The sequence below is a fragment of the Bactrocera dorsalis genome, chromosome 3 (genome assembly GCF_023373825.1).
Source record: "Bactrocera dorsalis isolate Fly_Bdor chromosome 3, ASM2337382v1, whole genome shotgun sequence".
In the NCBI taxonomy this organism is placed as follows: Eukaryota; Metazoa; Arthropoda; class Insecta; order Diptera; family Tephritidae; genus Bactrocera; species Bactrocera dorsalis.
The window spans coordinates 25,838,467-25,862,580 of record NC_064305.1 but is presented as its reverse complement, the minus strand read 5'-3'; the positions used below and the strand labels follow the sequence as shown (position 1 = coordinate 25,862,580).

The following is a 24,114-nucleotide window of genomic DNA, read 5'->3' as shown; positions in this document are numbered from 1 at the left end:
GCAAGAGTTCGCAACTGAAATAGAAACGACTGGCTCATTTGGCAAATGCAGATGGCACCTGTGGATTAACATGAGAGGGTAAAAATTCAATGTTTCATAAATGGAATTCGTGATGTGGACACCAAACGCGCCACATATGCATTGCCAAAAAGAACGTTTGCTGAAACGGTTTCGCACGCCCTCACACAGGAAACAGCTTCCCTACTAAGTAAACCAGCACACAAAGTACAAAGAGTCGAAATGGAACAACCGGCGCTGATGGAAGAAATATTGAAGACTCTGAAGACAATTGCTGCACAGCGAGTAAATACAACAGGCAGATGTTTCAACTGTGGAAAAGCGGGTCACTTTGCCCGAAATTGCAATATAAAAGTAAACCCATCAAAACGGAAACAACCAACAGAACACCGAAAGAGGATTCACCATAAAAATGCGGATGCATTATCACATCGCCCTTGTCCACTGGAATTTAAACATTGCTCCAAATCAGAAGGAAAAGAAGGTATAATCGACGTGCGATCACTGAATATAGAACCTGAAGATGATTGGACTCCTCACCGCATCAGAATTAATCAGCTGGAGGACCCTGATCTTGCAAAACTGATAATAGCCAAAGAAAATGGGGTACGACCACCAAAGGAACAAATAAGTAACGAGAGTCCAACTGCAAAAGCATATTGGGCCCAATGGAACAGCATAAACCTCGTTAATGGATACCTTCATCGTACCTGGGAAAGCGAAGATGGCAAACATTCTCGTCTGCTGATCATAGTACCGAAGTCCATGATCCCAAAAGTATTGAAAGAATATCACAATGGACCTAGTGGAGGGCACCTTGGAATAACAAAAACTATAGAGAAGATTAAACAACGGTTCTACTGGATCGGTTGTCGAGATTCCATAGCAGAATGGATAAGTAATTGCGTAGAGTGCATGGCAGCTAAAGGTCCTAAAGCCAAAAGTCGCGGTAGGCTACAACAGTACAACGTGGGATCACCATTTGAACGAGTCGCAATGGATATTGCAGGTCCGTTCCCAACCAGTACGGCCGGAAACAAATATCTACTGGTTGTCATGGACTATTTCAGTAAATGGCCAGAAGTTATATGCCTTACCAAACCAGGAAAGCGAAGACAGTAGCCGAAGCGTTGTAGAAAATTGGATAACAAGGTCGGAGTGCCCGTCGAATTACACTCAGATCAAGGCAGGAATTTCGAATCTTCCATTTTCCAAGAAGTCTGTACATTATTGGGCATCCACAAGACACGGACAACAGCGTTACACCCACAATCAGATGGGATGGTAGAGAGATTCAATCGAACGCTCGAAGAACATCAGCGGAAATCGTCGATAAAGATCAACGGAATTGGGACAAGTGCATCCAGATGTTCCTGCTGGCGTATCGTTCACAGCGAAGCACGAGACAACTGGTTACACGCCAGCAAAGATTATTTTCGGATCTGATCTGCGACTCCCTGCTGATCTTAAGTTTGGAACGAATCCTACAGCTGTAAGAAATGATGGAGATTATTGTTCTGCCTTAAAGGAAGAAATGAATGAATTGCATCTAATGGTAAGACAGCATACGCATCTGATGAGCAATAAGATGAAGGACCGGTTCGATCAAGCGGCAAATTCAAAAGGTTTGAAGAAGGTGATCTGGTCCTGTTGTACAATCCACTTCGAAAGAAAGGCTTGTCCCCGAAATTGCAGACAGCCTGGGAAGGACCCTATATGGTGATGAAACGACTTAATGACGTGGTATACCGCATACAAAGAAATGGGAAAGCACGATGTAAAATGAAAGTAGTACATTTGGAGAGGCTTGCCCCATTTGGTTCAAGAGGATTTGTGCCTAATCGGGACGATTAGGCTTTAGTGGAGGGCAGTGTTACAAAAAGTAGTATTAAGTTGTATTTGTATTACTATATGCATCCCTGATTATGAACAATAGCTGTAGGTATATGGAATAGCATTTGTCTTGTTGTAGACATCTGGCGCCACACTGTCTGCTCGTCTAGTTAAACAATTGCTGAGTCTGGCGCCGCGACTGTCTGCTTGCGTCTGGCGCCGTATAGCCGTATGTTCTGGTAATTTCCAGACGCGATATTCTAGAAGGACACGTCGGCATCAGCGAGAAGTGCGTGGCTATAGCCGTATGTTCTGGTAATTTCCAGACGCGATATTCTAGAAGGACACGTCGGCATCAGCGAGAAGTGCGTGGCTATATAAGCCGTGGCAGCGCCAACGTAATCAATCAGTGCTAAGAGTAAACTGTTATAGTGTAGACGAGTTGTGAAATAAAGAGTTGTTGAATTAAATTAAACAGTGTTGATTTTATTTGTCAATCCAGAGATACGAACCTAACAAAGTAAACTAGCAAGAGTAAATTCGTAACAATATTATGAAGAAGCAAACTTTTTGACTCTTTTTAATTTTTCGTTATTTATCCGTAATATTTCAAACTAAAATTAAGATGGAAGAATAAAGTAGAAATAATACATATTTTTGTTGTTGATTTAAAGATTTTAATGTAAATGTATTAATGTAAACATTAAGATATTATTATGTCTGTACATATGGGTACCAAATGCAAGGAGCGTCGTACATGTTGCCTAAAATTCTTAATTCATAACAAAGCTTCAATTTAATGAATTTTTTCTAGTTTCATTAATAGTATTATTACCAAGCCAATAATTTGCCTTTCATTTAATTAATTTTACGAAAATATTTGATAATTTAAACAGCAAGGCAAGCATCCAAACAATTGCGTTTGTTTTGAAATTCAACTGTCATTATTCTGCATTTGGTACAGCAAAATAAAAAAAAGTTGTTTACACCATAGACATTTTTTAACCCCAACTCAACAAAAGGAAAAATATTACCGTCTGGCACAGAGTCTTTAAAATTGCTGTTGTTGCGCACAAGAGTCTTACAATTTACCACAAAATTGCTTGTTGTATAAAATTTATATTTAAGTTTAAGATATCAGAACTGAAAATTTTCACACGTCCTTTTTCCCAATGAAGTTGCTCATACTGCAAGTATGAGTTGCAGTATGAAAGCATCACACTTGTTCATACTCGTACATTGGCAAATGCGGTGGCAGTAAAAAGAGACAACTTTTTTTTATTAAATTTGGTTACACATAAAATAATATTTTATATGTATGAATGCATTTATTATAATAGAGTAGCTGTGTTTCATATTTTTCAAATTCAATAACTCTTATAGCATATTTTTACACTTCTTGACTTACATAGCTGTGACAAGAATAGAAAAATAGTAATTTCAATAAATTACTATATACATATACATATATATTTATTGGTAAATAAAATGTGACGTCATACATTGCAGTATAGTATAGTTGTGGGCGAATTCGATGAACATAGGTGCTTGATTTAGTCCTTATTGGGAGAAATTTAGCCGCTCTTACTAAAATGCTGTAATGCTGTATACATTAAAATATGAAATAATGTTTACATATTTAGTACATATGTATTTGTTTGCAAATTAAATGAAGAGTAATGAGAAAAAATGTTAAACACCATTTTGCAAAAAAATCGTAAACATTTATGCAATTGAGAGAAACTTATAAAGGACTGAAGTCATTATAGTAAAACTTAATCTAGCAAAACAATTTTACGCTACTCCCCGTACAACATTCCAACATTCTATTGGGTAAGTAGTTGTCATATTGTATTGATCTTATAAATAGTTGTTGTTTTTCCATTATTATTACTATTTTTATATCATATTTTTTATATTTTTATTATAAAAAATGATAAAAATATATATTGTATTATATTTAATTACCACCAACGAAATCATCATCGACCTTCTCACGTTTAATTTCAGTATTTTCATGCCCGTCCGGCAGTATACATTCATCTTGCGGTGCACTATTGCCATCAGTATTCTGTGTTATCACAACCACTTTGGCCGCTGCGGTGGCGCGTGTCATGCGCTTCGGTGCAGTTGAAATGGTGACAGCCGAACGCGTTGTAATCGTTTCGGATATGCTCTTTTCAGCCGAACTGCCTGCTGTCAGATGTGGATTACGTGTCAATGTTGGCAAACGGCGCGTTGGTAGAGTTCCTGTTGCCGTTGGGGACGACACCGACACTGAATTGAGTTTTTGTGGAATCTGTATTTTTTGTAAATGGTAAATTATTAAGTAAAGGTTTAGTTTGATGTTTTTATAATACATTCTAATACTCTTGGGTGAATAAACTATGATTTTAAAATTAGTACTGTTTGATCAGTCCTCTTATTCTATTCTAGATTTTAATTTTGAAGTGAAACTGATTTTAAAATGTGTAGCGATTTTTAAGTTGTTATTTAACGGCTCTTGAATTTTTACGAAAAGTTGTAGCTTTCAGAAGTATATTAACGGTAAGTATATTAACTCGCTTATAGTTAGTTACGCAGTTAAGAAGTTATATTCACTTGTGATTTTCGTTTTTGCACATGTATCGAATGCAAATGAATTCGAAAATATTTTCCGAAAATTTGAAGTTTATCCGGCAAATAGTTTTAAAAATATGATTTGTTAGAATTTTGATCTTCGAATGAAATATGTACTGAAATTTATAAAAGCATTAAAAATATACTTTATAATGAAAATGCGAAAAGAAAATTTGCCTAGTTAATTTGGAACTTTTGATCCAAGTTCATCGACAAGCCCAAAAAAATTGCTCCAATATTTCAATTAATATATATGTATATGATAATAAAAAAGCTAATATATAAAGACAAGTAAGGAAGGCCCAAGTTCGGGTGCATCCGAAAATTTTATACTCTTGCAACTTACAAGAATCGAAGCTGGAAGTTAGGGTAGTGTCGACCAAATTGTATCTATTTTTCCCAACCCCGCATACTATTAACATGTCACTTACTAAAAAACTAATCATATAGAGTAAAGTCAGCCCGATGTTCGAAAATCCTAATATTAGTTACATATATGGGGGGTAAGTCATTTCTTCGCACCAATTTATCTATTTTAGGCACGATACATGTTTATGAGTAAAATACGCTAGCTCATTTTCATTGAGATAGCTCACATATTGGCCGATATTCACCCGGAAGTTCGATTATCTTTATATTAGGTATTATCAGAGAAGTACTATCGCTGAATTTCAATTATATTGAACAGTTTTTGTTGGATTTGAACGTTATATAAAAATTGTTAACAAGAAGTTATTAAAAAATTCATAATTACAAAAATTATTAAAAAAAAAAAATGTATAAAAAAAAATTTATTAAAAAAAAAAAATTATAAAAAAAAAATTATAAAAAAAAAAATTTATAAAAAAAAAAATATAAAAAAAATTAAAAAACGAAAAATTACTATTAATACATTTAAAAAAAATAACGAATTTTTATTAAAAATTATATACATACATACATATATACGGGGTGGGAAAAAAGTTTAGATACATTTCACTTTCTCACCTGACGTATTGTCAACTCTCGCCCCATTCGTGGTGTACTTCTCAGCGATGTGATTTTACCATCGTTAAGCGGTGTGTTAGCGTTACTAGTAGTTGTTGCAATCGGTGTAGACGTCTGCATTGGAGGTTTAGTGTAAAAAATTCTTGGTGAGGCCTGTGTAGCCTTCAGTGTGGGTAAAACAATGCTCGACGTAGTCGTAACAGTTGGCAATGATGTGTTCATGCTGCCTGTTATCGACGTCGACATTATACTAGACCTTGTAGATATTGATGATTTGTTCATCGGCATTGGTGAAGCTGCCAGCTGATAACCCAATAAACTATTGTCCTTATCTAGGACGGCAACTTGAGTTTTAGAACTTTGCAAATTCGATTTCTGTGACTGTTGCTGTATTGTTGTGGTGCGCACCACAGTGTTGGTGGTTTGTGTTGTTATAGATTTTGATACTGATTGTATTGCTGGCGAAGTTACATTGGTCGTACTGGTAGTTGTCGCTCTATCGATTTGTGCAGCATACTCGTCAATCAAACGCACAGCACAGTCGACATCTTTGGGTGTCAGCGTTGTTGAGTTGATCATGCTGTCAATAATCGTTTGTCGTTCGGAAAAAGAAAGCATTGCAATGCGATAATAGTATTTTTTGAGACGTGCATCGAACTGACGTATGCTGGTGCGCAACAAAGAACGCTGATAATCCGATACCGTCGGTAATTGAGATGTTGCATTTGCTAGTGTGGCCACTGTGAGTGTAGATGTCGATGGCATCAATTTCGGTGTAATGACCGTGGTTGAGGGCAAATGTTTTTGCAATGCCGTTATGGTTGGCGTTAGTGCAGTTGTTGATGTTGTGGGCTTGCTAACGGGCACAGGTGGTGCCACCGGTGTAACCTTTGCTACAACTGTATTCGGTGCACCACTTGCCATCGTCGGCACAGACGTTTGATTTGTCGGCGTATTCGTAGCATCAGCAGTGATTTTTTCAACCTTTTGCCGGATGGAAGCCGGTATAACATTCTTGTTGGCCTCCAAATCGGCGCGTGTTATAAGTTTCGTTGACATCACTATGTAAGCGGGTAGTTCGCGTACGCCAGCCTGCACTTGCGCGTGTATACGTGTCGGATCAATAGCAGGCATTGGGCCGTCTAGATTTGGACAACAGTAGTCGAGTAATACGCAGCCGTGATTACGATTGTACTTAGCTGGATGCAGGAAGGAATACAAACGCGTGCCATTTGAATCCAACTGTGTCGGCGTCAGTCCATAATAACCGCTTGGATCATTTGTAGGCGTTTGATTGAGTGCCGAATTGGTGGCGGCTGCTATAGCCAGTGTACGCGAAGCTAAGGAATTCGTGGTGGGCGCGTTGTCTGCGCTAGCGCCCGACGTAATACCACCAGCTGCTTGTTGGGCGGGCGTTGTGTGCTCATCTACTACCTCTTCTTTAGGCACTACCGGTGTGAATGGTAATTGTGTATCGTTTGCTATACTTGCAGTACTAGCGGCGGTGATTGTGGAGCTGCTGCTGCTGTTGGTTTGCTTGCCAGTCGATTGCGATCGTTGTGTGACGCTTGCATCAGAACTGCTTGTCGTGCTTGAGCGTTTCTCACGCATAACTTCTGCGCCTGTTGAAGCAATTTGTTGTTGTTGTTGTTGTTGCTGCTGTGAACGTGAACTGTTGTTCGTCGATTGTGGTACTGTGACACATTTCATTGGAGTTAACAGAGATAGCTCTTCTGTGCTGCCAAATTGCTGATCTGCTGCTTCAGTTTGGGAAGCATCTGTGTTTTCTTGAGCTAGATTAGTAAATATAAAAAAAAACATAGTTGCGTTTTATATGTATTTCAGTTTAATTTAATTTAGTAATCGAATTGCCAAGATTGATTTGTTTATCATATATTTGGGTTAAGCTAATGGAAAAAGAAGTAGGTGTGGTAAAATGTACTGTTACTTAGTTATTATTGCTACTAACGTAAGACTTTCTGAGTTGAGAGCAATTTGCATTGACAGAAATTACAGTACAAAACGACGCGAGCTCTCCAAATTACCCAATTATCAGCTTGAGTCTCATACATCCACTCGGTGATTCGGAAACAGAAAACATCTATATTATGAAGTTCTATGTTATATATAAATGATAAGCGTGATGAGCTGATTCGATTTAACATTTATCAAAACTATGGATATCGGACAACTACAGCATATAGCCATACAAACTATACGATCAGAATCAAGTACTCGTATGGAAAACATTATTATTTCACAAGATATTGTCATGAAATTTAGCACGGATTATTATCCAAGATAAGCAATATTATACGAAGAAAGTGTTCGGACCATGCTGGCATACAAACCGACCGACCTAGCTTTGTTGCAACCGAATTTAAAGTTTTTTATTTGTTTTTTCTTAATTCACTTACATTTTGTTGGAGATTTTTGCTCCACGCTGGGCGGCACCTTCGTTAATGCTGGCATAGCTGCCGGTGAAGATTTCAACGCATCGTTGCTCTCTGCCGCACAAATAACGTTTGGGCGCGCCGTTAGTGTAGGCAATTGTAATGGGGTTGTTGCTGTTGTAGGCTGGCTGACTATGCGTTTCTTAGCCGGAGCAAGTGGATCCTTTTGAGAGCTACGTTTTTGCGAAGGCTCTGTAGGTTTGGCTTCGCTTTCTGACAATCTAATGTCGGTCCCTGAATGCGATGATGTGATAACCGGATTCTCAACAGCTGGATAAAATTATAGCAAAAATAAATAATTTCATAATAATGGTAAAGTAATGAGAAAGCCTTACCTTGCTTTTTAACCTTTAAATTCAAATTTTTGAAATATGCTGCAACGGTGGAACGATTAATGCGCACACGCAATTTACGCAATTTGATTTTAGTGTCGAACTGTTGTACCGTTAATTTCTGTAAAATATGTTTTTTTTTAATAAAATCATAAATTTGAGTATACTACAAGCATAGCTTACCCGTGGACGTTGATGTGTGCCGTGTACGCCTGCGCGACCATCGGCCTGTGTTGTGGGACGATTGTTGAAGCGCGATGGTGTCAGACGTGACACTCTTTGCGGCAATGATGGCCGTTTAAACTGCGCTGCTGCTGGTGTGACCACTTTTTCAATGCGCCCATACTTTGCAGCGGGTGGCGTCTGCTTGGGCAATTCAATTGCAACACCTTTCGTTTCGTTAGACACCGCCTCTGTCTGCCTCTTTCTTTTATTGGCATCACGTACATTCGTTTTCTTCGTTGGACTTTTACTCGCGCTCACCACTGCATCTGCGGTTTGCACCACTGCTGCCTCATTTGGTTTCTGCTCGGCAACATTCCTTACTTCGCTGGCGCTTAGATTGCCGCGGTTCGGCTCCGTCGTTGTGGCAGTCGCAATATTATCCATACGTATGGCACTTTCATCGGGCTCAAAGAGCACTTCTTCACCACCGTCTTCAGAGGTATTTTTCTTCTGTTGCTCTAACCACTCTTTGAAAGTGATTACCTTAGAACCAGGTGATTTTGTGGGTGATTTGCTTGAACTGCCTTTATCGGTACTCATTGCATCTTCGCCGGTCCGGTTGGGTACAAAAATCTTCCTGTCCTTAAGCGACACAGTAGTGGCTTCTACTTGTTTCGCTGGCACAGCTCTTTGTTGCTGCTGTTGTTGTTTATTTTGTTGCTGAGGCGGATGCTGTTTCTGTTGTTGCTGCAGCTGTTGATGTTTTTGTTGCTGTTGTTGTTGTTGTTGAATTTGTTGTTTTGGTGTTGACTTATGTGGTGTTTCAGCCGTTTTGGTGCTATCAGTTGGCCCTGCCGCCCGCAATGATTTACGTTTTGATGTTACATTTTTGTGGTCTAACTCTTCTGCCCTACTTTCTTTGCGCTCCTCACTTATATTTACTGTATCATAACCATCGATGGCTTGTAATCGTTTAAAGCGTTTCACCGGCAATTGCAACGGATCAGTGTCTTCTGTTGCCGTTGACCCGTGCGCATGATCAGCTTTTGTATCGATACGTGTTGCAGCCGTAGGGGTGCCAGTCGGTGTGGATGCTACTTGTTTAACTGCGCTTTTAGACGTTCTTGTTTCTGTTGTGCTTGTGTTGTTCTTTTGTTGTTGTGTGGTCTCATCATTTGCACGTGCTAACTTCTTGACTGACTGTTGTGTATTTTCCAGTTCAGCTCTACGCTTCTTACCCGGCTCGGTCGATGTTGTTGTGGTTGGTAACTTTTCATGTTCCTGTTTACGTTTCATTTCCGGTGTGTGAGTTTTATTATCGCTATGACTGGTGTTCATTGATTTTTCGCGTGTTTTAGAAGTTTTTAGGTTATCGCCGGTTAACGATTGCTTATTTTCGGAGGCAGTGCTATGCTTTGTTGCCACATTGGTTGCACTCTCGTGTGTACTCTTGCTACTTTTCGTTGATTTGCTTTGCTTCTCTTGTGCGCTTATGCTTGCTGGACTTTCCTTTGCGCTAAAGGATTTGACGCCTCGTTGGGCAAGCGCAGCGGCATCAGGTTCACCTTCGCTGGTGTCGACGTCATCGTGATGTATGCGTGCTGTTGTGTGTATTAAGAATTAATATAGCGTCATATAATATTTTTAAATAAAAAAAAGTAATAAGGAATAAAAACAAAAAAATTAACACATAACAATTTATAAATTAAATTGAGTACTTACAAGATTTTCGTACCGACTCCCATTTTAATTTTTTGCTCAGCGACTTTTCTTGTTCTAATGAAAAATCGACAAAAAATAGTGAAAAAGTTATACAACATCAAATAGCTTTTATACAGTGGCGGACAAAAGTCTACATACACCCCCTATTTCCATTGATATGAGAGTACAAAAAGTTTTTAGAAAAATGTATTTATACAGTTTTATTCTAATATTTCTTATAATAACAGTTAACTAAAAAAATTCATTATTTAACATAAAACAACAAATTTATGGAAGAAAAACTCTAAAATTGCTTTGACAAAAGTCTACATACAGTTCAAATCCCATACTTTGTACATTGCTATATTAACAGTAAGGTAACGTTAGCCTTTTTCTTTTATTTTAATATGTTTATTGTTTGATATTTATTGAATTTAGTTGTGGTTTAAGCCCTTCAATAGCTATAATGGCTCCGCGAAATGAAATATCAATTGATGTAAGAAATTTGGTGATAAAAGAAAGAAAAGAAAAAAAATCATATGGTGAAATTTCTAAAATTTTAAACTTGAGTCGAGCAACAGTACAGACAATTCTAAAAAACTTTAAAAATAATGGTTCCAACGAAAATAAACCGCGCAGTGGACGCCCAAAAAAACAATCTCGTAGAGACGTCAGCCTGATTCTCAACGAAGTAGACCAAAATCCAAAAGTAAATGCTCCAAATATAGCCGAACGCATAGTAAGTACGTCACAAATAAGTATCCAACCAAGAACAATAAAAAAAAACTCTAAACGATAACGGATTTCACAGTAGAACACCACGGAAGAAACCTTTTATTTCTGAAAAAATCGGAAACTTCGTTTAAAGTTCGCCAAAAAACACAAAGAAAAGGTAATGGATTTTTGGAAAAAAGTCTCATTTACAGATGATTCTAAATTCACCCTTTTTGGTAGTGAAGAAAGGGCTAAAATTTGAAGGAAAACTAACGCCACGCTTGAACCGAAGAACGTAGTATCAATTGTGAAGCTCGGTGGCGGCAGCGTAATGGTTTGGGGAGCTGTTGCGGCCTCTGGAGTTAGAAATTCGGACTTTATTGAAGGTGAAATGGACGGTTATAAGTATAAGTCTCTGTTGGAACAGTTGGATATTTCAACAAGATAACGATCCGATGCATGCGGCGCAAATTGGTAAGGACTGGTTGCTTTATTATACTCCAAGGCAATTAAATACACCACCTCAAAGTCTAAATATGAATATTATTGAACATGTCTAGGAGATTTTGGTGCGTAGAATTAGAAAGCACCAAGTTTTTAGCTCTGCTATACTCTAAGAGTGCATATTGGAACCTGGGAACAGCATTACATCTGCAGCGTTGACAAATTTAGCAGAATCAATGCCACGGCATCTTCAAGCAGTTATAGATGCCAATGGGGACCCAACTAAATACTAAAACGTCTTAATAACTAGCATTTTGTAAAGTTTTTCGCACTGAACTAAGATATTTTTGTACTGTATGTAGACTTTTGTCAACACAATATTTGAGTTTTTATTCCATAAATTTGTAGTTTTATATTAATTAACGGATTTTTTAAGTTTGTTGTTATTAGAAAGAAGATTAGAATAAAACTGTATCAACACATTTTTCTAAAAAGTTTTTGTACTCTCACATCGAAGAAAACAGGGGGTGTATGTAGACTTTTGTCCGCCACTGTATATAGGTACTTACCGTTATTTTCGTCTAATGTGTTTGGCGTGAGATCACGCATGCGCTTGCGTGTCAAATTCGTGGTTTGCGTCGCTGTTGCATTTCGACTGCTATTCGGTTGCTCTTTTTGCAGTTTTTGTGTAGCATTTGCCGAAATTGGCGTTTGATTTGCAGTAGCTTTAGCGCCTTTCTTGTGAGTTTCTTTAAGGAAAAAATAGACAGAAAAATTGGTTAAAAAAATATTTTCTACATTAGTATGATTATTATTATTAACCGTTTTTAATGCTAGGCGAATGATCGGCTGCGCGCGTGCGCATTGAACGACGTGTCGCGCCCTCATGCTCGTCCTCGTCAGCCGACTGCAGTTGTGGCGATTGAGAAATTATTTTTATATCTGCATTATGGCGTATACGATTATGTTTCGTGGTTCTGCTGCCGCCACTTCCAGTTGCTGATTCCTTCTCACTTTCCACAGCACATTTCTCCTTCGTTGTTGGTGTTTGTTGCGTAGAAAACTCTTGCTTACTTGATTGATCTGTATTTTCTGTATCGCCTTTGGGCTCTGTCTTTGCGTCCATATTTGCTACGTTATTATCTCCATGAGTTTGACTTGAATCATTTTTCTCCGTCGTGTTAACAGATTGAGCATTGACATTCTTATTTGCATTTTCATCTGCTGTTTGAGTTTTTGCATTGACTTTAGCTTGGTCATGTTTAATTTCGTCGGCATTCAGCGCTGCGTCTTCTACTATGACTTCTTTATTTAAATTCTCGTTTGCACTTTCGTCGACCGTTTGGGTATCATTTGGATTTCCTAATTTATCCGCACTACCCACAATTTTTGTTGCTGCTTTGCCATCTGTGGATTCAGCTACATTTTTATTCTCTATTGTAATATCAGTTTTCTTTCGTTGATTTTTTGTTATTTCTTCCTCTACTTCAACTTCCGCATTCGTAATCTCTTGTTTGTGCGTGGTTTCAGCAACTCTTCGGGATTTAGCTCGTTTTTTCGTTGCATTTTCGTCAATTTTTGTTGCTTGCAAGACCTTTTGGACGCTTTCGGCAACATTTGTAATTTCCCATTTACCTACATCATTGTTTTCTACAATTTCGGTTTTGTTCTCTTCTTGCTTTTGTGAGCTTTTTTGTTCCTTTTCTTTTTCAACTTTCTTTTCAACTGTACCTTCTGAATTTTCTGCAACTGTTTTAGCTTCTGGACCCTTTTCAGCAAACGCGTCTTCGTTTTTGGTCTCAGTTTTAGCTTCCGGTCCCTCTTTTTCAGCAGACACTTCTTCGTTTTTAATCTCCGCTTTTTTCTCTCGTGTTTTATAGAACTTTCCTCTTCTCGAAACATATTTTTCGCTAGCGCTATTTGTAACAAATCCATCTTCCTTAGATTTATCAGTGTTTTCAGTAGCAGCTGTTATTCCTTCAGCTTTCTCAGTGCTTCCGCTAATAGCTGTTTCCTTTCCAGCTTTCTTTGTACTAAGAGTAGTTTCTTTTGTTTCTTTATTAACTTGATATTCAAGCTTGCTTTCGTTGGGTTTTTGAGATTCGCAGCGCTCGTTTCGAGTGTTATCGACGTTTTCACTCATTGCGTAACCTTTATTATCGTTCTGCTCAACTTGACTAGTATTTACATTATCGTTCGCATCGCCCTTTTCTTTTATCACTTCTACATCTTCTTTTCGACTCTCAACAGTGGAATCTATTAACCTGCTTTCGCTCTCTTCTTCGCAATTTTCAGTAGTTTCAGGTTCGGTGGAGTCTGTATTTGATTCCATGTTTAACTCTTCAGAGAGTGCCGAATTCTGCCCTATAGTTTTCTTATCGCCTGTTTCGGTTTCCGTTAGAGTTAGTACGTTAGATTGCTTTGCTTCACAAGTCCCATTTTTAGATTCCTTTTCAACGTTCAGTTCACTTTCTGACACTGTCGTAGTATCTGTAGTAGATTTCGTTTTCCGTGTATATTTCTCAGTTTTCCATTTTAACAGCCGATAATCGGTAATTTTGTCATCTTCTGACTTTGCTTTTACCTCTTGGATTTTTTCTAAATCTTCAATTGTTTTATCTGTAGGTTTATCTTCCTTCGAAATAATTGTTGCCTTTGTTTCAGATTCCTTACTTTTTGAGTCTTTCTTTTCTTTGTCTGTAGATTTTTCAAGTTTTGAATCACTCTTTGATTGTTCCGAATTTTTTGACTCTTTATAATCAACTCTTGTTGACGCTGAAGTTTTTTCCCCTTTCGAAACACCCTTTCCTTTTTCCTCCTTTGAAACTCTCCTGGATCTTTCGGCGAACTTTTCATGTTTTGATTCAATCTTAGCTTCTTCTGATGTTTTTTCCTCATTTGAAACTTTAGTTGCATATATCTCAGATTTTTCGTCCTTCTTTGAGCGATCTATAGAATCACCCCTTACTTTTTCCTCCTTTAAATCTTTCCTGGATCTATCCGCGGACTTTTCATGCTTTGATTCAATCTTAGCTTCTGCAGATGATCTTTTCTGATTTGAAGCTTTATTTACATTTATCTCAGATTTTTCGTCCTTTGAGTCCTTCTTTGAGCGCTCTATAGATTTATCATATCTTGAAAGGCGCGTTGATTTTGCCTCATTTGAACCTTTATTTGTCCTATGTGTATAGTCTTTTGATTCACCCTTAATTTTTTCGCCACTTTTTTCGTCTGTTGAGTCTCTTTTACGTTTGTCATCAAATGTTTCTGTTGAGTTTCTTTTAGATTTTTCATAAAATTTCTCTTCTTTTGGACCCTTCTTTGGTATCTCCATAGATTCTCTTGAATCAGTCTTTGTTTTTTCAGCAGCTTTTCCTTCGTTTGAACCCTCCTTAGCTCTCTCTGTAGACCTTTTGGAAGAACTTTTTGATCTTTCTTCTTTTGAGTCTCCCCTCATTTTATACTCAGGTTTCTCTTTTGATTCCTTCATTTCTGTTTCATACTTGCGATCACTCATCGACTTTCCCTCTTTCGAAGTTTTCTTTGTTCTATCTGTAGAATCTTTAGATTCAGTCTTTAATTTTTCTGAAGGGTTTTCTTCCTTTGATTCCTTCTTTGCTCTATCCGTAGACCTCTCATATTTTGATTCTCTCTTTGACCTTTCTGGAATTTTTTCACCCCTTGAATATCTTTTTGTATCATCTGCAAATTTTTCTAATCTTGAATCTTTACTTGCTTTATTACAGATTTCTTTCGATGAATGTTCTGCTTTATCCTCAACTTTCATGTATTTCGAATGCTCACTTACTTTTTCTACAGATTTATCAGTACTTCGATCTCGCCTGCTTTTACTTCTAGGTGTTTCATATTTAGAATACCTCTTTGAGTAATCGCCCGATTTTTCATCTCTCCTAGATATATCAGCTTTATCTTTAAGATTATCGTGTTTAATATCTTCTTTCGCTTTCTCTGTAGTATTTTCGACTTTTAAATCTTTGTTTCTTTCTTCTGCTGATTTTTCAATGGAATAATCTTTTTTCTTTATATTTGAAGACAATGGCTCCTTCGATCTACTTTTTGTTGTAACCGTCGGCATTTCTTGCTCTTTCGAGTCTATTTTGGCTTTTTCTATGTTTGCGTCGGCTGCTGTTTCACTCTCCTTTACATCAGTTGGCATTTCACATTTTGCTTGGGTGTTTATTTTACGTAAAAGTTTTTCATTAAGAACTTTTGATAAATCGGTTTTCTTCAAGGAGACCACTAGTCCACGCACTCTTCTATCGTGTCTTGGTGTCAATTCAGGCGTTTTGCACTTTTCTAAGCGCATCATATCTTCGGGTTTAGGTTGTGTCTCTGCTGTAACCTCTTTTATGAGTTTCTTTTCATCTACATCTTTTACTGTGCTGCTATGTTCTGCCTCACTAACTTCTTGCTTTCCACATACAGATTGTGGTTCTGCTACTTCGCTTGGAGTTTTTTGAATTTTTTTGATACGAGGCGTTTGAGCTCGTTCGCTGCGTTCACTATTCGAAACTGCTCGTAAAACCTCCTCCTTTTTATCGTATCTAGACTTCCTGTATTGTATTTCAGAACTTGTTTTATCCGTCTCTATATTGGATTTACTCATACTCTTGCTTTTATCATCAATTTTGTTATCCGTTTTTTGTGTATTACTTTTGTCCCTGCTAGATTGTGACCCTTTTCCCACTTCTTCCATATTGACACTGTCGATATCTTCATTCGATTTGCCACCTTTAGATACAACCGTTGAATCTTTCTTTGTGTCCGATATATACACATCATCCACCACTTTTTCTACATCTGCTTCATCACTAGCTTTTGATGCAGCTTCCTTCGTATCATTGGTAGATTTAGATTCTTTCTCGGTTGGTTTCTTGGCAACAATCTGCGATTTACTTTCCGTAAATTTGGTACTCATGGGTGTCTGTGAACGTCTTAGGCTCACCCGTTGTTTATCCGTTCCACGGATTTTCTTAACAGTTTCTTGCGAGGCTTTGGCATTTTTCGAGCTGGTCGCACAGTCTTTCTCATTCTCCTTTTGTGGTTTTGAGTTTTCTGACGAGCTTTCATTTTTAACTTCATACTTTTCGCTATTTTCAGTCTCCTTAGTTTGTTTCGTAGCATATGCAGCTATTATTTCATTTTGTTCTTCGTGTATCTCCAATTGCAACTCTGCATTTGTTTCCTCTCCCGTGTTCAGCTCGAAATTTTCTTGATCGATGTCTTTTTCGGCAAGCGCTTTGGTATCATCCTTTTCTATTTTGTTTTCGTCATCTTGGCTTTTAACATTTTCGCCATCTGTTTTTATCGCACTATTGCTATTCCTTTCATCTGCCACCTTTTTAGGAGCTACTTCTGCCACTACATTTCCCACTTCATCTTCATTACAAATATTTGGAGTTTTATTAGTTGCATTTTCTACTGAAACAGCCGCTTCTTGCAGTTCATTAGCATTTCTTTCGCTCACTTCTCTTTCGTTGCACGCATTTGTAGCGCACTCGGTGTCATTTTGTTTTGTATTTAAGTTTTCGTTTGTCTCAGCGCTCTCCACCGTTTCGACAACCTGCTCACTTATGACTTCTAGTTGGTGCACAGATTCATCAATATTTTCAGTAGTTGGCAAGTTCTGCATTACATCATCAGCTTTTTCATTTGTTGTAACATTTATTGCGTCATTAGTAGTTCTATCATAATCTGGCATTTCCTTACTTTCTTCAATAGTACTTTCCTTAATTTTATTTTCCACATTATTTTTTTCTTTTTCAACGTCTTCCTCCACAATTTCTCCCAAATCGATTTCCATTGTTTCAGTTGTGGATGGCTCTGCGGAAGATAATGCATTGGTTAGTAATTCTAATTTCAGTGTTTTAAGATGATCACCTTGAATTACTCCTGGCTTCACAATCGGCATGCCATCCATACAAGCATTTGAACTTTCTGGCATATTATCGGTTTTATCTTTGGCCTCATCTTTACTATCAATTACATCTTCAACTTCAGGTTCGACTTTATCAATATGTTTCGCATTTAATTTAAGCTCCTCTGCTTTATCATTTCCTACGGATAGCACAGTATCTATACGCTCCAATAGCGTATCCTTTGATGTTGAATTTATTTCCGCATTCGACAATTTATCATTCGAAATATTAGGCGTTTCTTGTTTTCGTTGACGACTTGATGTTACCTCGGCGTCAACATACTGTCGCACTCGAAATTTTGACGTAACATTTGCATTTCTTTCCAATACAGAGCCCTCCTTAGAATTTTCCTCAAATTTCGACGTCATTTTTGTCGGTGTATCCTCCTTATCACTTTTATAATCATCAGAAACTGTGGGGGAAGGCGTTGACCCACGTATTTTGTCTGTAGGTTTTTTTCATTTTTACTTCCACCTTATCTTACTCAATAAGTTATGAAATATGTACTTACCTAGATTAGCACGTTCATAGTTGGAGTCGTTAGACAATTCAATAATATGGCGTTCATCATAGTCCACATCACTCAACGTAACGAATGTATCAGCAGATACATCGGAGTATATAAACGAATCAGTATCGCTGTCCGATTCATTTTCAATATTTTCCAAACCTAACAAATTGACGTAATATAATTTATAATAATACATGTTTAAAAATTTGTTTAAAAAAATATGCAACTATTTTTATATATACAAACATTTAGTAACAAAAAATATGTATACTACTATGCTTACTTAAAGGATCTTCTGCGGGATCTTTAATTTGTGGTTTCTCAGGTTTTATAATGGTTGTCTGCGAACGTTCAATAATTCGCTTAGACCCTGTCATTGGCGTGTTATGCTTGCTACTGTTAAGCGAATTACTGTTACCGTCGGTTGTTGAAGTAGCAGCTGAAATTTGTTTACGCGATGTTGACGGAGTGGGCGAGTCTACCTTAGCTGAATTTGTGGAACCACTAGTTATTTTCGCATTTTGTATACCACCACTTCTATTGCTTTGTAATATGCGTGTTGTTGGCAACGCGTTCTGAAAAATAAATATATCAAATAAATTTGAAGTGTCAAATGAAACACGCATACTACACTTACATCATTTGAATTTATTAACTTTGTTGATGCTGATGCTTGGCCCAGATTCTGTTGTACTGTTGGCCTTACCGTAGCTACGGATTTAGTTTTGTTATTGCGTTCCACAATTGTTTTAGCTGCTTCTGTTTTGTTTGTTTTCATGCTAACACTAGATACAGGCGTTGGTGAGTTGGTACCTTTTGCCATTGTAGTTGTTGTTGTAGCTATAAAATATATAATTCAAAGTAAATTCCCAACAAAATAATATGATTTAAATCTGAACCTCACATTTTTGTACTGTTTTGTTGGGTTGAGTAACCTTAACATTGCTTTGTTTAGGTTGGGGTTTATTAGCTGATTTCGAACCATCTGCATTTGAATTGAATGGCTCACCTGAATTATATATAACTTGATATTTATTTGAACTTGCAAAACTATTTTACATTTTTATACCTAATTCTTTTACAAGCATATCGAGCGAGTCCATGGAAACGCGAGAATATCGTGAACTGTGTTCACTACGCTGACTCAGTTTTGCAGGCCCTTATGAAAAATATTTTGAATAAAACACACAGCACAAGTTGACGCACCACAAACTTACCTTTTTTATGCATTACAGACTCGTCGTCCGAGTTATCATCGAATAAACTGTCGAAAATATCTTGATCTATAGAAGAAGAGTCTTCATCATCTGGCATAGTAACAAGATTAGTCCTGTTACGACTTTTAGTAGTTGCAGTTTGAGTACTCATTGCTTAAGACATGAATATCGAATTATTAGTAGAAATGTAGAAATTATAGGCATTGTAAAAAACAATTATCACGAGTTTAGAGCAATTTATACTTACTTGGTAGAATTAAATCTTCGTACTCTTCTAGGTATTCAATTTCGTCCATTTTTAAATATATATTTGTCAGCAAAATGTTTATTCTTTTTTTGCATTCACCCTTACGCCATTGCTGCCTGCATTTATATTACACTAAAGGAAATCTTATAAAAACTCGTCGTTAACGTGTTATTATGTAGATATAATATTTAGTTCTTCTGCACTGTACTCTTTCTGTTCAATATTCAGTAAAAATTTGCATTAAAAACTTTAAATTGTCACATTAATGTAGATATTTGCACTGAAAATAATCTTTTTATAAATCTGCGAAACTTACAAAAAGAGCAAGCGGTACCGCGCGCGTACATCCACAAACTTGGTTGTATATTGTTTTTGTGGATTGCATTCATATCCGCAATGGTTGACAGGTAATTCAATGTGGGCATTAATAGTGGTAGAAATGACAAATTTTGGAAATGCAAATATATTTGCGAATTAAAATCGTTATGTATTTGCTTATGGTATTTGGTAAATCTACTATATTTGTATATTATAATGCAGCTTTTAATTAAACAAAGTAACAGTTCCAAAAATGTTTTAGACATTGTTAAGTAATTGCAATAATGTCCATTCTTTTGTCACTGCAATTGCTATAGCTATAAATATTTGGAGAGCTGGCAACTTTTGCCATATTGGCATTGTGAATATTTCTAGTACAAAAAGTTTATTGTGATTTGTCAGCTCTTTTTCAGAGCAAGCGGGCATTTTTATTTCAATCACAAGCTAATTGTAAAAATTCGTGATAGAATAATAGTTATACTATACTTCAAGCAGTTATTTAGAAAATAAAAATAAACCCCGTAGAATAGTTATAATGGTGAGTGTAGAGATATAAAATATTAGTTATTTAAAGTGACGATATGACGCTTGCGAAAGATTGCACTAGCATACTTTACATTGTTAACCGGCATATGTATATGTAGTAAAATTAAAGTGGTTGACTAAGAAATTCGCGGAAACATTGAAAATAATCAGATATTTTAATATAGTGAAAGATTGTATCAAGTTAAGTTGATATTCAATGTAACCAAACATTAACATAACCTCATTTTATGGGGCTTATGTTTAAGGTATTTGCGAAATGTTAATAAACAGTATTGAATTTTTTTTATTCTAGAGCCCTCGTTCACGTAGCCGCAGTATTTCCCCACGTCGCAGTTACACCAAGTCGCCAGTTCGCCGCGACAATGGGCGTCGGTATGTATCAATTGCTAAATCCAAACTTACTAAAATAGTAATTTTAAGTTTCTTAAATAGACGACATTCAAGAGAAAAGGTGTACAGTTCTCGCAGTAGATCAGCCTCACGGCAACCGCCTTCTCCACCACCACTGCCATCAGGACGAGGTGGCCGCTACTCAGAAGCCAGTCAAAGCTCTTCAACGTAAGTATCTACATATATGCATAATTTACGTTAGTGGCTAATTTATGCATCAATATATTTAAATTTATTTTTCACGTCTTGACAGTCGTCATGACAACCAGAAGTTTTTTTCATTTCTGCAAAGTTTTAGTTTTTCAAAGTGGATACATTTTCTTGCAAGGCGTTCATAATCGTTTAAAAATCATGAAACGTGTGCTTTTTGCTTTAAATATTTGTGAGATTTGAGTTGCTAGAGTAACTATGTATATGTATATATTTTCTAAAAATAGATACATAACAGCTTTCACGGCTGTAAATAACTAAAGCCTTTCGACATGGTGTGAGTTTTGTAACTTGAGTTTAAAATGATTTGTCGAAATCACGAAATATTTTTAAGCACTGTATTTACAACGATAGTTTTCAATAACGTAGTGGTTGTTTTTCCCGTTTCAGAATAGTGAAATTGTAGCAAAAACTTATATGAATTCAAATAATGAAAGGCATAATTTCAATGTAAGTTTCAATTTCAAAAATTTACACAGAATTGACTTGAACGGCAAAAATTATTAAACAAAAATCCAAATGTTTCTTCTGTGAATTAAATGATCGAGACAAACGACGGAACGCAAAAAATTAAAAGTACACAATAGTATCAAGTCTAACGCAACAGCGCAACTTTTGCAAATCTCATCACAATACAATCCTCTCAATGAAACTCAAGTGTGAAATGCATTAATAAAATGAATATTAACGGGCACACATAACAACCTAACGATCAACACAGTTATCAATGCGAATTGTTTTTTGAAAATATATATTTACACTTGGTGTGGTATACCCAATATTCAATATTTGAATTTTTTCCTCTTTCGCATGTTAAAAGGTCACTCTCTCCACGTCATGGTCGTCGTATTTCCCGTTCACGTTCCCGTAGCACATACGAAAAGCGTCGTGGGAATAGGGTGAGTCCTATTGTCTGTTTTTTAAAGGTGTGCATTTGTAATATTTCTGGTTTAAATTTAACAGGAAAAGCCAGTGCAAAATCGGTGTATAGGTGTATTTGGTTTAAGTGTGTATACAACGCAACAAAAAATACGTGATATATTTTCCAGATTTGGACCCATTGAACGAATACAAGTTGTAATTGATGCACAGGTGAGCATATTGATTATACGAGTAATGAAGCATGGAGTTGCCATTTATAAATTATGGATACATTTTCAAATAAAACTTTTTGTTAAATGACCTAAAAAATGGCTAAAGCAATTACTTTCTAAATTGGAGATAATGAGTAGCACGCTAAAGACACTTGCGTGTACATACTAAAGGCTCTCCCATACATTTGCGATAATAACCTTAAAATTATCTTTAAAATATAGATTTCTAATATAATATTTTTTATTTTCCACAGACTGGTAGATCGCGTGGGTTTTGTTTTATTTATTATGAGGACATAGCGGATGCAAAGGCGGCCAAGGACGCTTGCTCCGGCATGGAAATTGATGATCGGCGCATAAGAGTTGATTACTCAACAACGCAAAGACCGCACACTCCCACACCTGGTGTCTATATGGGCCGACAAACGCGGTATGTAAACAAATAGTAATTTAATGCATATAAGTAAAGATTATTAATTTTTCTCTACCTTCGTTTGCCAAGGCGTGAACGTGAACATAGTGATCGCTATCGAGATGACTATCGTCCCCGTCGTCGCTCGGGCTCACCTTATCACAGTCGCAACAATAACTACCGCAGTGATCGAAGGCGTCGTTATGAACGCAGTCGGAGTCGTTCCTACTCGCCGCGTATGTATTAACTCTAAATGTTATGTAATCTAGAATGAATTTGTTTGTTTTTCGTTTACAGGGCGTGCACGCTATTAAAACTGCTCCGTATATAAATTATAAAGTTATTAGTAATTTATACACAAAAAACATACAACTGTAGTAGTGGTGTCGCAAAACACTTTGCTACCTATGTTTTCAAATGGACTTAATGTGCAAAATGTGGACAAAAAATACAGATTTTAAACAGCTGCTGAATTATACCAAAATATCATGAGTCATTGGTTGCTTATGTGGGTGTTTTGTTAACGTTCTCATTATATTTAACATTTGGCAGCAAATTATTTATTATAAATAATGAATGGAATGTGTTTTTTAATTGTAACAATCGAATTAACGTCCTATTCAGCCAGCAGCACAATATTGAATTCTTTCGCCCAAGTTTGGCATTTACTCTGTTTTTATTATTTATGCTAGTTTCAATGCAATTACAATTGCTATTTATTTAATAACACCATTTATTATTTGCTTACTTTAACACATTTTATTTGTTGACTACCAAACATTTTTATAATTCTATGTTTAGCAGTAGACAGTAGTGTATTGCAATTTCATAACTAAAACAAAAAAACAAACACTATTTAAATGTGATGTAGCCACCTCTACATTAAAGAATTTGCATATAACTATTTAAATGTATATATGTCCACTAGACATCAAACAACTGAAGTGGAGACGTTTCGCTGCTATTTTTTATATATTATAAAAAAGCGAGACTTTACTTTTGTTTACTTGTAATTGTAATTTTAATTAGTTTTAATATTTACTAATACAAATGGAATAAAAGAAAAAAATCGAAAGCTAATGAATTTTGATTTCTGTATGTATTATTTACAGGGATAATTTTGAAATCGTAATTGGAAATATTTTACAATGTATAACTGTAATAGTCCAAATGACGTTTTCTATTTCCTTGGAAGAAAAAAAAAAAACATCACTGCTTTAATATAACTTATATTTGCAAATAAAAGTTTTCACAGTTATTTGCTAGCATTGTGTTGTTGTGTTTGCCTAGAGGTCTTATACGCTATCTCCAGTGTGTTTTGTATGACTTGCATATCACTCTCTATGCTACGTGCCCAATTCTCCACATCACCCAGCTCCTGGAATAACAAAAATAAGTAAATCATTGCCATTAAACCTTCAGGAAACAGATGTACCTTCAATGCACTACTGAAATTATCAATCAATTGCAGCCACTGCTGCGTCTGTTTGGCAAAGTTGGTAGCGCCGACGTGCAACTGCTTTGCCTCGGCATCCAAACGTTTCTGATTCAAGTATGCTTGTGCCACACTACCCAAAGTGACATTAAAATTAATTTTGCGTACTTATAGTATGTAAGCACATACTCACCCAACATTTAAGTGGTCTACAATGGCCTGTGTTAACTCATTTGATGATTCAATAACGTCTTTGCGTCGAATTTCTGAACATACATTAGTTTATTATTAAAACGAATCTTTAGTGTAGTTTTTTATTGCATACCTTGCTCCTGTTTTCGCTTGGCTTGTTTAACTTGATATTCTTTAACCATAGAAGTTAACATTTTGGAAATTTCCACAACACTTTGTTTACTACGACAGACTTGCAAAGTGAAAGTGTGCATTCACAATGGTATTTAGAATGAAAAAACTGTGATGCCATTCTATTATTTTTTAAGCAGGAAATGATGTATGAAGTTCTCACTTA

At 36.5% G+C, this 24,114-nt stretch overlaps 3 protein-coding genes across 5 annotated transcripts; 1 reads left to right on the top strand and 2 right to left on the bottom strand.

Moving 5' to 3' along the window:
* Nucleotides 1-2,399: 2,399 nt before the first annotated feature.
* On the bottom strand, nucleotides 2,400-19,542 carry LOC105222299 (uncharacterized). The gene is made up of 16 exons (XM_019988983.3): nucleotides 19,181-19,542; nucleotides 18,934-19,086; nucleotides 18,786-18,875; nucleotides 18,621-18,725; nucleotides 18,354-18,556; nucleotides 18,000-18,291; nucleotides 17,717-17,875; nucleotides 17,168-17,650; nucleotides 12,089-17,110; nucleotides 11,836-12,015; nucleotides 10,130-10,183; nucleotides 8,426-10,008; nucleotides 8,246-8,363; nucleotides 7,875-8,180; nucleotides 5,458-7,250; nucleotides 2,400-4,150 (listed from the first exon to the last, which is right to left on the bottom strand). The coding sequence occupies exons 1-16, from the start codon at nucleotides 19,227-19,229 to the stop codon at nucleotides 3,812-3,814; spliced, it is 10,929 nt and encodes a 3,642-aa protein (XP_019844542.2). The 5' UTR covers nucleotides 19,230-19,542; the 3' UTR covers nucleotides 2,400-3,811.
* A 330-nt stretch (nucleotides 19,543-19,872) lies between these two features.
* LOC105222300 (transformer-2 sex-determining protein) lies at nucleotides 19,873-23,100 on the top strand. Of its 3 annotated transcripts, none has more exons than XM_011199544.4 (8): nucleotides 19,873-20,036; nucleotides 20,337-20,416; nucleotides 20,465-20,602; nucleotides 21,465-21,543; nucleotides 21,608-21,736; nucleotides 21,993-22,168; nucleotides 22,241-22,386; nucleotides 22,448-23,100. In XM_011199544.4, the coding sequence occupies exons 1-8, from the start codon at nucleotides 20,034-20,036 to the stop codon at nucleotides 22,462-22,464; spliced, it is 768 nt and encodes a 255-aa protein (XP_011197846.1). In that variant the 5' UTR covers nucleotides 19,873-20,033; the 3' UTR covers nucleotides 22,465-23,100.
* Nucleotides 23,101-23,227: 127 nt separating this feature from the next.
* On the bottom strand, nucleotides 23,228-24,069 carry LOC105222302 (biogenesis of lysosome-related organelles complex 1 subunit 1). The gene is made up of 4 exons (XM_011199548.4): nucleotides 23,911-24,069; nucleotides 23,779-23,851; nucleotides 23,586-23,718; nucleotides 23,228-23,528 (listed from the first exon to the last, which is right to left on the bottom strand). The coding sequence occupies exons 1-4, from the start codon at nucleotides 24,029-24,031 to the stop codon at nucleotides 23,406-23,408; spliced, it is 450 nt and encodes a 149-aa protein (XP_011197850.3). The 5' UTR covers nucleotides 24,032-24,069; the 3' UTR covers nucleotides 23,228-23,405.
* Between the last annotated feature and the right edge of the window lie 45 nt (nucleotides 24,070-24,114).